We start from the raw sequence: 14,403 nt of genomic DNA on the forward strand, positions 1-14,403 counted from the left end.
CTATGAGACAATCTATGGCTCCGCATCCTGAATGTTGTTCTCCTTTGTTGCAAAGAGAAAAACAATAAATGCAACTTGTTCAAATACCAAAAAAAGAGAGAACTGTACGGAAGTAAGATATTTTAACAAACATGTGACACATACAAAAAGAAACAAACAAAAAGGCAAAACAAACATGTCACAATTCCCTGAAGTCTAAAAATAACTAAATATGCCTTGATAAAAATATAAAAGATAAGTAATAATCATTTTAAAATATTCTATTGGTTTGGCTAAATATGAAAAATATTTTTATTAGTTTGAAGAAGCATTATTTTATTCATTTTATTACATCAAATTTTAAAAGAAACTGACTAAATTTTAAACATTATTTAAACAAAAATATCTACCTCATTTTAAGTCAATGCAAATTTCACTCATTTAGAACTCTGTACTAGCATATTAACATTTGGGGAATTTTTGGAAAGATACATTATTACATATAAAACTGTTTTATAAGACCTTAGGGATAAGAAATGGTTCATAAAACTTTACAAATCTTCCTAAACAATGTTTAATACAATGAAAATTATATATAGACTGATTTTTAATAAAAATTTCAATTATTTTACAATCAATTTGAAACAGAAGTAAATATTCCTCATAATTGTTTTGAGGACTAACATTCATCAGGATTACTATAGCTGTTAATACTTAAAACATACACTAAAAGAGACTATTGGCTATTTCTGTTCTAGAAATACTAATGAACTAAATAATTAGGTTGGAAATCATGATTTAAAATCAATATGACTTAGAAAACACTATATAAAAATTCAAGGAGAGAACATTGTTATGGTCAACTTATCATTATTAGTTGTAGCAGTACTGTATTTTGCACACATTTACAAATCATGTTTTCAAACTGACAATGTGATTTAACTACTTTGCTCATTAACATATGAAGATGTTGTCTGAGCTTGAAACATTAAAACTGTATTATATATACCCCAAACAGGGCAATTTACAAGATTATATGAGTTATTCTGAAAACCTTTTTAGAACACAAATACCTCATTTTATCTCACATCATTATGAATAAATATGATAGCTTAAAAATATTAAACCTTTTTGTTTTTATGTACTTTGTCCTAAAGTACCTTGACTTATTGCTTAGTGAAATTCTATACCCTAGTATGGATCCTCAAGCTTTTAGGAAAAGGTTCCAGGGTCAAGAATATGGACATCAAATATAATAATTCAGTGTAACAATGTATTAATCCTCAGGAATTCCTTCAGTATGACAAATATTTACTTTACAGTTACTGCTTCTGTAGCTATAGGTCCTTCCTCACAACATATTATTTAGGTTCCAGAAGTTCCATCCCTCTGGTGCTTCCAATCTGTTTTCTTAAACTTGTTTAAAATATCAGCATATGAAATTTTCCACATTATTCTGGTTCAAAGGTAGAGACTCACTTTTCCTGCAGCCCAAAGTAAGTTTTTTCTTTCTTTTTTCAAGGGAGAGAGGGTAAAAGGGAGAGAGATGGGCTTGATATCTTGCTAATTTACAGGCTAGTTCAGAATTGCTGGATATTTCCTGATGGAAAAGATCGCTGAAGGAAAACATACCAAGAGGTGGCCATGTTATCATACTGAGGGCAGCAGTTAACTCTTTCAGCTCAGAACAGAACAAATACAATTTGCTAATAGTTAGGCATTTGCTATTTTATGAACATAAATATTTTATCTACTTTACAAGGTAATATTAACTAAAGGTAGATATAAAGTCTATGAAGTTATTTGCAACAAAAATTTCACTAGCTAAAATTTATTACTATTTCCCCCCTTAGGAAATATTGTACATCTGTTAGAGTGCCTGATACTTGTTAAAATATCAAGTAATACAGGACAAGGTGTTAGAACACAAAACAAACAGCTAGGAAGCACTTATTTTTTTCTACTTCATGTAACATTTTTTAGGACCACAAGATTTTAAAGGTCTCTTTCAAGCAACTTTTATGACTTAGGAATACCACTTAAAAACATTTACTGATGCTATAAATATTACTGCTTTTCTACATATTAATAATTTTAATGAATGTCATATCCATTATACCTTTTGCTCCTTTGGTCAGAAGATAAACAGAAACTTTTAATGTATAGATATTAAAAAATGGTTTTTAAAAACACCCAAACAAACCAAATCTATATCAACATATGTTAAAATTAGTTTTAGTTGTTATTATTAAGAATTTTAACAAGGACATACTGAAACATGTATGAGATTTTAAAATTAATTAAAAAACAAATTTAAATTTATAAATAAAAAGATTAATGGCCAAATTGAAAAAAATTTTAAGCATCAGATTTAAAATATCTTCATTTTTCGCTATTCAGAAATATATTTTGTTAATAAGAATTATTTCATAAATATATATGTATAAATATAAATATAAATCTACAAGATCTACAGTGAAGAGAAATCCTTTAAAGAAAAAAATTGCACTTTTAGATTATCAGGATGTTGTCATATTTACCCTTTAAGTGAAGTGTAATTACCATTCCAGGTGCTTTGGGCACAAATTTTTAGGAGAATAGCAACACAACCTTAAAAACACAATGCTTTTATATTTTATTGACTGGAATATGAAGAATCAAACAGAATTTAGAATTCTGAGAAAAAAAAAATCCAGATAACTGCAATTGCTTAATTAAATCCAAAAACAAAATATTGTTTTAAAAAAGCCTTAAACCTCTCTTTATATCTGGAACATGTAAAATTTTATCAGCAACAGCTTTTCTTCAATCCATTCAGCAAGAATTCCCAACCTTCACGCAAAGGTAACATTGTCTTTTTCTACTCACATGTGACTTAGATCATACTCCAGTATATAAGGACAAAAAATAAATGTATAATAAAAAGATTGGATAAATCAGGAGAGGCTTTTTGGTCTTGAATTCTTCACCCACTAACAATGAAGCAGCACTGTAGGCAGCCCAAAAAACACCAAACAGCTTTAAAAAACAAACAAAAAAGACAAAGGGCAGCATTATTAGCAAGTCAATTAACATTTTGCATATTATAGAGTAAAAATAATATTTACAATATTGTTTAAAACAACCCTGACAACCAATGGTGGTAAACATAAAACTTACTGAGAATGTTTAAAACTTCCAAGAATGGCCCTAGCTAGTTTGGCTCAGTGGATAGAACATTGGCCTGTGGACTGAAGGGTCCTGGGTTCAATTCCGGTCAAGGGCACATGACCAGTTTGTGGGCTTGATTCCCAGTAGCGGGCGTGCAGGAGGCAGCCAATCAATGATTCTCTCTCATCATTAATGTTTCAATCTCTCTCTCCCTCTCCCTTTCTCTCTGAAATCAATAAAAAATATATTTTAAAAAATAATAAAAATATATTTTAAAAAACTTTTAAGAATGTTAGTACTTGCTCTTCTCCTTGATTTCTGCAAATGAAGTGTTTTGCTATCAAACATGTATAATCAAAAGAATCACCTAGGGTGCCTATTAAAAAGAAAATCCTGCCGAAACCAGTTTGGCTCAGTGGATAGAGCGTCGGCCTGCGGACTGAAGGGTCCCGGGTTCGATTCTGGTCAAGGGCATGTACCTTGCTTGCGGGCACATCCCCAGTGGGAGATGTGCAGGAGGCAGCTGGTCGATGTTTCTCTCTCATCGATGTTTCTAACTCTCTATCTCCCTTCCTCTCTGTAAAAAATCAATAAAATATATTAAAAAAGAAAAAAAAAGAAAATCCTGAGATTCACTCTAATTGTGATGAATCAGAATTTCTAAGAAACAGATCTAGTTATAAATCCTTTTAACAACTGTCCTTGGTGATTTAAGGTAAGGCAACTTCTGGAAAAACTATTATTGGGCCAAATTGCTGAAAGAAATTTGATTGCTGAAAGAGAACTGACTCTTCTTACACAGAAGAAATTTTTTCCTTTACTTAATTTAATCTAAGAAGAAAACAGATTAAATAAAAATTTTATACAATGTTTATTAAGTATCCCAGCATTTTCCCAAGAATAGAAAGAAATATAGGGTTAAATAAAAAGGAGAAAAAAACATAACATTTTGGTGAAGACTTTAATTAAATAAAATATACTGTGGTTTTCTAAGTATACACATATCTAATTTTAAATTATTTCCACTTGAAATTTATGTAATACTTATTGATATAGTTACTGAAGCCATTTACAGATTAAAATGAAAGAAAGAACTTCCAGAGTAGAAATCAGGGAAAGTATGATAGAAACAGACTTGGCATAGAGCAGGGTTTCTAAACCTTGTACTACTATTGACATTTTTGGGCTGGATAATTGTTGGGGGAAGCTGTTCTATGCATTGCAGGATGTTTAGCAGTATCCCTGTCTCAACCTACTATGTACCAATAACATTCCACCACCAATTTGAGCCACCCAAAAATGTCTTGAGACATTGTGAAATGCCCTTAGGGAGAAAATCACCCTCAATTGAGAACCACTGGTACAAGAGTAAAAAATATTGGCATACCAATTGAAAATGTATTTGAGATGGTCCAACCGTCTATTGATTTTTAAACTAAAAACACAACAGCACAGGGATGGGCTAGAAGGAATTAGTGGGGGGAAAAAGGAAACATATGTAATGCTTTCAACAATAATCCTATAGAATAAAAGGCTAATATGCAAATCGACCGAATGGCAGAACTACTGATAGCTATGATGCTCACTGACCACCAGGGGAAAGACGCTCAATGAAGGAGCTGCCCCCTGGTGGTCAGTGTGCCAGAAGCCAGACTCACAGCTGACAAACACAGTGGTGGTGGCGAAAGCCTCTTCTGCCTCCAGGGCAGCACTAAGAATGTCTGACTGCCGGTTTGGGCCCGCTCCTCGTGGGTAGTGGGCCTAAGTTGTTAGTCGGATAACCCCCAAGGGCTCCTGAACTGCGAGAGGGTGCAGGCCAGCAGTTCAGTGCCCTCCCGGCAGGCCGCCTCCCAAGAGTGCACAATTTTCATGCACTGGGCCTCTAGTTAAAAAATAAAAAACATCCCTAGCTGGTTTGGCTCAGTATATAGAGCGTCGGTCTGTGGACTGAAAGGTCCCAGGTTTGATTCTGGTCAAGGGCACGTGCCCAGGTTGTGGGCTCAATCCCCAGTAGGGGGCGTGCAGGAGGTGGCCAATCAGTGGTTCTCTATCATCACCGATGTTTCTATCTCCCACTCTCTCTCACTTCTTCTCTGAAATCAATAAAAATATATTTAACAAATAAAAATAAAAAACAACAAACAAAAACCAGGTAAATATTTTAAGCCTACAAAAAAGTACAGAAAAATATATAAAATAAAATTATGATCAAATTGCATTTGTGTCATGTTTCAATTTTTGTTGTTATAAATAAATGGTTAACAATTGGTAAGAATTTTAGAAATTTAATTTTTAAAAGATTAGTGGTTGTATATTAAACTGTATTTAAAGGCTATCCTATCTAATAAAGAGGGAATATGCTAATTGTCCTTCACACCATCGGAAAGATGGCCACATCCAGACAATAAGGAGAAAATATGCTAATTGACTGCCACGCCCTCAAACATGGCAGCGCCCACAACCACAAGATGGCTGTCAGGAGAGAGCAGTTGTGGGCGATCAGGCCAGCGGGGGAGGGCAGTTAGAGGTGACCAGGCCAGCAGGGGAAGGCAGTTGGAGGCAACCAGGCCTGCAGGGGAGGGCAGCTAGGTGGGGACTAGGCCTGCAGGGAAAGGCAGTTAAGGGCAACCAGGCTGGCAGGGGAGGGCAGATAAGGGTGACCGGGCCGGCAGGGGAGCAGTTAGGCATCGATCAGGCTGGTAGGGGAGTGGTTAGGGGGTGATCAGGCAGGCAGGCAGGCAGGCGAGTGGTTGGGAGCCAGCAATCCCAGATTGCGAGAGGGATGTCCGACTGCCAGTTTAGGCCTGATCCTAAACCGGCAGTCGGACATCCCCTGAGGGTTCCCAGATTGGAGATGGTGCTGGCTGGGATGAGGGACACCCCTCCCCCGTGCACAAATTTCATGCACCGGACCTCTAGTAGTTAAATGATGAGAGATCTGCAACATATTCCTCAAAATTTGGACTGAAACAAGGAACATATACAATAATTCATTACACACAGAAGATTAAGTCATTAGGAAAACAAATTTGGCAAAGAAAAATGTGAAGTTTAAAAATAATTTTATCCTAAATTTCTAATGATATAAATAAGATTTTTCATTTTGTAATAATACATTCATATGCTCCATAAAGATTATTAAGGACCAATTTTCAGTTGAATGTGATGACTAAAAATGAACAGAAGACACAGTTTTAGCAATTTTGGGTGTAGTCTCAGCAGTATTAAAACATGTTTTAACCCAAATTTAAAAAAAATGAGCAGGAAGTTATTCTGAATGATTCAGTAAAGTGGTATGTTCACTAAGGCTAGATAATTAAATGCCAGCATGGGTCTAGCTCCTACACTACAAAAGTTTTAAACTAAGTGTTAATAATGGCAATTTAAACAAATGTTTAGGATTACAATGTAAAGGAAAAAAGATCTCCTTGATCTCTAAAATGTTCAAACATACAAAGATGTTCTCAAAATATTCTTTTACTAGAGGCCCAGTGCACAAAATTCGTACACTCGGGGGGGGTACCCTCAGCTCAGCCTGTGTCCTCTTGCAGTCAGGGAGCCCTTGGGGGATGTCGAACTGACAGCTTAGGCCCTCTCTCCACGGGGAGCAGGCCTAAGCCAGCAGTCGGACATTCTCAGCACTGCCGTGGATGTAGGAGAGGCTCCTGCCACTGCCAGCATGCTCGCCAGCTGTGAGCCTGGCTCAGGGCTTCTGGCTGAGCAGCGCTCCCCCTGTGGGAGTGCACTGACCACCAGGGGGCAGCTCCTGTGTTGAGCATCTGCTCCCTGGTGGTCAGTGTGTGCCATAGCGGCTGGTTGTTCTAATCAATTTGCATATTAGACTTTTATTATTTCTTACATAGGATAATATTAGTAATAACAGTTACCACTTGTTGCCTACTCTGTATCAAGCACTGTTACTAGGCATTACATTTAAAATCTTCATAACAGTTGTTGACATTCCCATTTTGCAGAGGAGGGTAAGAAAAAGTATCTCCTCTCCCCAAGGCAGACAGCAAGTAAGTGGCAGAACCAGGGTTTCAATTCAGAATTGACTGGTTCCAAAATCCACATTCTACTCAATTCCTAATGCTTATATAATGTCAGTATTAGCCTGTAGTTACCCAATTTTGAAAAAAATAATTTCTTCTATACTGGAATGAGTAATAAACTTTAAAACCAAATGTCATAAAAATTTAAGTGGCACTACTTAAAAACAAATACTTTAGTGTGGAGGCTACAGTAATGGCAGTTCTGAAAGTGGTGGTCTTAAAAAATTATATTTTCCATAAAGAAGGTAGCTGATCAGTGATTCTCATCATTGATGTTTCTATCATTCCCTCTCTCTTCCTCTCTGAAATCAATAAAAATATATTTTTAAAAAATTATCTGAGTATAATATCCTCAGGCCTGATTTGTTCTCTGTTCTTTATCGCCCTCAGACATATATTATAATTTCTGATAATTAAAAGAAAAATAAATGAAATACCATTGGTAAAATCAGTGAGTAAGATCATTGTCCCAAAATGTTATAATCGTTTAATAACGAGTTACCTAATTCCAGGGCTAAAGCAGGTAAAAGATTATGATATTTTTAGCCAGAGAACTATTATACTTTTGTTATTGGAAAATAGTAAACTACTTTTTATAATACATACTACTTACTTTTATAAGTGTAGACACCACTTCAAATGATCCAACCACCAAAAGTAAAGGGGCTATTACAATGAGAGGAAGTAATGAATATCCTATAACTCCAAGAACTTGGCCATATGCAACCTGTGAATTTTTAAATTTTTAAATAAATGTCACAGAAATCTAGATATTCATTTAAACCAATATTGAACATTACATATTCTTTGTTATACTTTTAATAATGTGAGAATTAGGAAGAGATCATGACGTATTATACTCATCTTATTTCAAATTTCATATACTGTGCTATGTTTTTTCCTATGCATACATACTACGATAAAGTTTAATTTGTAAACTAACTAGAGTAAGAATACTAGTAACAACAACTTGCCCAGCCAGCATGGTTCAGTGGTTGAGCACTGACCTATGAACCAGGAGATCACAGTTTAATTCCCAGTCAGGGCATATGCCCGGATTGCGAGCTCGATCCCCAGTGTGGGGTGTGCCGAAGGCAGCTGATCAATGATTCTCTCTCATCATTGATGTTTCTATCTCTCTCTTCCTCTCCCTTCCTGAAATCAATAAAATATATATATATATATTTGTTTTTTTAAAGAGTAAAAATAAGTAACAATAAAATAGAACAATTATTAACAATTCTAAACTGTTATAAAAGTTATGTGAATGTGGTCTCTCTCTCTGATCTAATACCCTAGTACAATACACTAAATGACTAATAAGTAGGTGAATACTGCATGGAGGATGAATCCACTCTCTGCATGGGTTGGCAGAAGATTTCATCATGCTACTCAGAATACTATGCAATTTAAAACTTATGAATTGTTGCCGAGACCGGTTTGGCTCAGTGGATGGAGCGTCGGCCTGCGGACTGAGGGGTCCCGGGTTCGATTCCGGTCGAGGGCATGTACCTGGGTTGCGGGCACATCCCCAGCGGGAGATGTGCAGGAGGCAGCTGATCGATGTCTCTCTCTCATCGATGTTTCTGACTCTCTATCTCTCTCCCTTCCTCTCTGTAAAAAATCAATAAAATATATTAAAAAAAAAACTTATGAATTGTTTATTTCTGTATTTTTCCATTTAATATTTTTGGATGGCAGTTGCTAACAGGTAACTGAAACAGCAGAAAGCAAAACCACAGGTATGAGGGAACTAGGGTACTTGCAAAAATATAAAATACCACCACTCTTCTAATGCTTTTGTTTTGCAAAATGTTATTTTTTTTAAATGTATTATGTTAAAGTGAATCTAGTTTAATTTTTAATTTTATATGAATATATTTTTAAATTTTATATTTTAATTTATAACATGGTAAATATAATAAATATAACACACATTAAGAAATCTCTTTGGGGACCTGAGATCAAAAACTTTGAGAATGCTGTAACAGAGAATAAATTGTATGGTTCCCTAAACAGCTGTCAATTACTTATGAGTGAGATGGGATCTTTTCTTTCCACTTCCTTTCTTATAACATTATTGAGTATATACAATACTAATATGTTGATCCTCTTAAAGAAAGGAGCATAAGTTAAAAGCAATTCTGGAACAAAAAATACTAGTACTTATGATGAATATAGCCACTGATGGCATCTGCAGCTCAAAAATAAAGATTACCATAGAAAACAAAGGCTATTTTCAAAATTAACCACTTACCTCTCCACCAAGAACTCTGGCCAGTAAGAAAATAGTTAGTGAACCAAATATCCAAATAGTTATAATCCATGATACCACCTAAGGGGGGAAAAATTCATGCAATTAATTCTTTGTACCAAATAAGCTGGGAAGTTCCTAGGAACTCAATTACCTACCATATAAGATAGGTTGGTATACCCAATTTCAGGTCATAGACAGTTTGTTTGGTTTCCCAGGTATCTTTACAAAACTTAATAAGAATAAAAGGTGAATGTAATTTTAGATTCAAATTGAAAATTTAGCCCCACTGGCATGGCTCAATCGTTAGAGCTGACCTACAAACCAGGAGGTCACAGTTAGATTCCTCAATCAAGACACATGACCCGGTTGTACCTTTATCCCCAGTGGGAGAGCATGCAGGAGGCAGCTATTTGCTCTCATCATTGATATTTCTATCTCTCTCCTTCTCCCTTCCTTTCTGATATCCTATATAATGAAAGGGCAATATGCAAATTGACCCTAATGGCGGAACGACCTGGAATGACTAGTTGCTATGATGCACACTGACCACCAGGGTGCAGATGCTCAATGCAGGAGCTGCCCCCTTGTGGTCAATGTGCTCCCACAGGGGGAGCTCCGCTCAGTCACAAGCCAGGCTGATGGCTGTGAGCGGAGCGGTGGTGGGAGCCTCTCCCGCCTTCTTGGCAGTGCTAAGGATGTCCGACTGTGGCTTAGGCCTGCTCCCCTGGGAGGTGGACATCCCCTGAGGGCTCCCAGGCTGCCAATGGGATGTCTGACTGCCAGCTTAGGCCCAATCCCCTGGGAAGCAGGCCTAAGCCAGCAGGTAGACATCACCCGAGGGGTCCTGGACTGCGAGAGGGCGGAGGCCTGGCTGAGGGACCCCCCTCCCCGAGTCCACAAATTTTCATGCACCAGGCCTCTAGTATTTAATAAAGTATAAAAAAAAAATTTAGCAATGATCAATTGCCTAAGGACACATCAGTACTTCAAGAACTATAAAAGATTACTGTAAAAAGAGAGTTTACTCCCAACCTACTGATTTTCACCATCCTGCAAGGAAAATTCATCCCTGAAACAGGTTACCAATCTTCTTGGGAGGTCTTTAAAGTTTATATTAATCATACATTTATCCAAGTAATAGAATTAAAGACATTTCAGATCATTTTGACTCCTGAGGCTTAGCATAATAATATGTGCATACATTACCATCTTCTGTTTACTTGGAGTCTAGAAATAATAACACCCCAGCAGCTACATAAGCATTCTTATTGCCCAGGGTCTGGTTTCTAAATATCATTCCTTAATAAAAGGAACTAGGGCCGAAACCGGTTTGGCTCAGTGGATAGAGCGTCGGCTTGCAGACTGAAAGGTCCCAGGTTCGATTCCAGGTTCGATTCCGGTCAAGGGCATGTACCTGGAAATCCTGATTTCTGGGCCTCATCCTCCGGAAATTCTGTTTCTTTGTTACTAATGTTGTTGCCCCACCCCATAACAAAGAAACAGAATTTCCGGAGGATGAGGCCCAGAAATCAGGATTTTAAAAAGATTCCCAGGTGATTCTAATGTGCAGCTAAGGTTGAGAACCACTGCCTTAGAGAAATACCTGATTCCAGGGCTGGAGCAGGTAAAAGATAAGCCCAGAACACTTTGTAGAGTCAGAGGAAAGAAAGTGCTCGAAAAAGGATGGGAATATTTTGAAAGGACACTGAAGCTAATCTGAAGGAGCTCCAAATGACTAAAGCTGAAACAATCTCAGGAGGAGGGAGTGATCTGTGTATGTTGTGTTTTGATGATGAAGGCCCTGAAAGTAGGACAAAGTATTATATAAAAACAAATACTTGGGGCGGGGGGTGAGGGTGGGAATGGGAGATATCTGTAATACTATCAACAATAAAAAATATATATATAAAAAAGTAAAACAAAAAAAAACACCCCAAAACAAATACTGATGGAATCCCTACCCTCATTTATTAAAATGTCTATTTTAAAAAACAGAACTAAAAATGAGAAAAAGGTAAGAACATGATTATGAATTTTGTGTTTACAACTCTTCATCCCTTGGGGAAATCAGTAAGGGCATGGGCAGCCATTTTGGTAACTTCTGGTCAGAAGGGATTAGTTCCAGCCATTTACCCCAGTCACTGTACAAATATTAATGTTTTCTTTTCTTTTTGGTTAATCCTCACCAGAGGATATTTTTACAGTGACATTTAGGGAGAGTAGAAAAGAGAGGGAAAGACAGAGAGAAACACTGATGTGAGAGAAACACATCAACTGGTTGCCTCTTGCAGGAGCCCAGACCAGGGCCTGGGCCAGGGAGAAGCCTGCAACCAAGGTACGTGCCCTTGACTGGAATCGAACCTGGGACCCTTTGGTCCGCAGGCCAATGCTCTCTACCCAGTTAGCCAAACGGGTTAGGGCCAAGTATCAATATTTCCTATGTGAATGATAATGTGGAAAAGTTTGAAAAGCATTAATGTAAGGTACTTCCCACATAATTAAGAATAGTTCTAGGAGCCTGGCCTGTGTGGCTGTTTCTGAGCATCAAACTATGAACCAGCATGTCATGGTTCGATTCCTGGTCAGGGCACATCCCTGGGTTGTGGGCTCGATGGGGGCATGCAGGAGGCAGCTGATCAATGATTTTCTCTCATCATTGATATTTGTCTCTCTCTCTCCCTCTCTGAAATCAATAAAAATATATATTTAAAAAAATAGTTATAGAGATGAACAATGAGAAATAATGCATGGCGGTAAAGCATTTCTCAAATGTAATGTCCTATGATAGTTAATATTTGGCTATCTTTAATTTTTAAACTCCTGAAAAATTTAGAATTTACATAAAGTAAGATATACTTACCCTAAACTGTCCATATAATGATATCATGGAAAAGAAAAGGACAACAGCCAGAGGACCCCAAAAGTCAGGATTGTCTCTCACCACTTGTCTATTAAAACCAAGTGATGGCATTGGCATCAAAACACATCGGATTTTGTAGTAAATATCCTTCAGATCGATATCCAATTCTTCCCTATAATTGTAAAATAAAAAAATTTAAAAGGCACACTTGTGAATATGGAGACATCTGTAGTAGAACTTATATCTGTATCTATATATATAAAAGGCTAAGCAACCATCTGACCGGTAGCTATGATGCGCACTGACCACCAGGGAGCAGACGCTCAATGCAGGAGCTGCCAAGCTGTGGTGACTTGGCAGCGGTGGTTCTTGGGTGATGCACCTGGAACAAGAGAGGAGGGAGCCTAATTCTGGGGTGCGTCACCCGAGAACCGCTGTCTCACAATCCAGAACCCCTCAGGGGATGTCGGAGAGCTGGTTTCGGCCTGATCCCCGCAGGCCAGGCTGAGGGATCCCACCCGCCAGAGGGACCCCACTCACTCTACAGACAACCTTCGAGCCTCATTGGCCCAGATGCAGCCGGCTGGGGAGGGACTGCCGAAGATTGGCTCCAGGGCGTGTCTGGCCAGCCTTCCCAGTTCCACCCCTGCTGGCCACCTTCTAATTAATTCCTTTCAATGTACACAAATCTGTGCACTGGGGCACTAGTTTAAATATAATGGCATAGTCTCTACAGGTCAACAAAGCATTTCCATTTGAAGTACCATATTTCACTGATTCCAAGGTATGCATTTTCAGCATTTAAACATCTCTAAAGTTGGGATGAATCTCACATTCGCTGGTGTCTTACAATTATGTTAGCCTGAAGGGAAGCCAAGTGTTTCCAAGAACTGCCTTTCCTTTTGCCAGTCTTCTAAAGGCACTACCAATTTGGGACTTTAAATATAATTTCCTGCTTGAGACTTTTTTGGACCGTACACATAACTCAGACTGCAATCCTAGATGAGAACTGGTACAGGGCTTACATTCTCAGGGGAAAGTTTTCGTCCAATACCCCATCCAGTGCCAAATTGAGAAAAATAAACTCCCCTGCTGTCTCGTTTTGTATGTATGGTGGGTTATTTCTTTTATCTTTATACCAAGGAGAAAGCCCTTCGATGTCCTCAGCTTTATGCTGTCTTAAGCAGTTTTTCTTTCTTATTGATAAATATAACTACACCCTATAATCCATAGTATCTTATATTTGATGAAATATGGTATATCAACATAGAAATAAGATGTTTTAGCACTTCATCTATCAATAATTACTACAGAGAATAACTTGGTAATACCTCAATTTTATAAAGCTATTGGTTCTTTTCAAAATTGTTAAATTCTTCAGATTTTTTCCAAGTGATAACATAGTCATTAAGAAAAAAAAAAGTAAGTATCTCTATAGTCCTCAGTGGTAGCTTTAGAATTTCTATATGGGAGACATTTGGGAGTGATAATCTTTTTTTTTTTTGGTTAATCCTCACCCAAGGATATTTTGCCATTGACTTTTTAGAGAGAGTGGAAGGGAAGACAAGAGACAGAGAGAGCAACATCCATGTGAGAGACACATCAATTGGTTGCCTCCCTCATGTGCCCCGATTAGGACGGGGAATCGAGTCTGCAACCAAGGCATGTGCCTGTAACCGGAATCGAACCCAGATTCCTTCAATCTGGTGCCGACACTCTATCCACTGAGCCAAACCGGCTAGGGCAATCATCTTTTTGGAACTCTTAAATGGTCTTAAACTGAATTTCCACAACAAGCAACCAAGTGGTCTGCTTTTTTAGACTGCACATTAAAAAAAAAAAAGATTGTTACGTTTACTTAAGATAGCTATAGGCCGGGAGAACCAAGATGGCGGCATAGGTTAACGCCGGAGTTTGCCGCCTCAAACAACCATTTCAAAAGTGAAACTAAAAGACGGAAGGGACATCACCCAGACCCACAGGAATGCTGGCTGAGTGGAAGCCCTACAACTAGGAGGAAAGAGTAACGCATACGGACACTCAGAGGAGGCGCAGTGCTTAAGTCAAACGCTGAGGTGCAGAGTGCGCAGAGCGGGCTGGGGCGG

General features: G+C 37.7%; 1 protein-coding gene across 6 annotated transcripts in view; it reads right to left on the reverse strand.

Moving 5' to 3' along the window:
* Window positions 1-573: 573 nt before the first annotated feature.
* YIPF4 (Yip1 domain family member 4) overlaps window positions 574-14,403 on the reverse strand; it is a 25,891-nt gene continuing 12,061 nt past the window's right edge. For 3 of the 6 annotated variants that reach the window (XM_006767413.2, XM_006767415.2, XM_015566331.1), the window contains exons 3-6: window positions 12,299-12,470; window positions 9,439-9,516; window positions 7,795-7,908; window positions 1,492-2,997 (exon numbers count right to left, since the gene is read on the reverse strand). In XM_006767413.2, coding sequence (XP_006767476.1) covers window positions 2,860-2,997; window positions 7,795-7,908; window positions 9,439-9,516; window positions 12,299-12,470 — 502 coding nt within the window. In that variant the 3' untranslated portion in view covers window positions 1,492-2,859. Of the gene's footprint in view, window positions 2,998-7,794; window positions 7,909-9,438; window positions 9,517-12,298; window positions 12,471-14,403 lie in introns of all 6 variants that reach the window. The other 3 variants (XM_015566332.1, XR_001514500.1, XM_015566333.1) reach the window with 3 other exon arrangements.

This window comes from Myotis davidii, unplaced genomic scaffold, assembly GCF_000327345.1.
Source record: "Myotis davidii unplaced genomic scaffold, ASM32734v1 scaffold238, whole genome shotgun sequence".
Lineage (NCBI taxonomy): Eukaryota > Metazoa > Chordata > Mammalia > Chiroptera > Vespertilionidae > Myotis > Myotis davidii.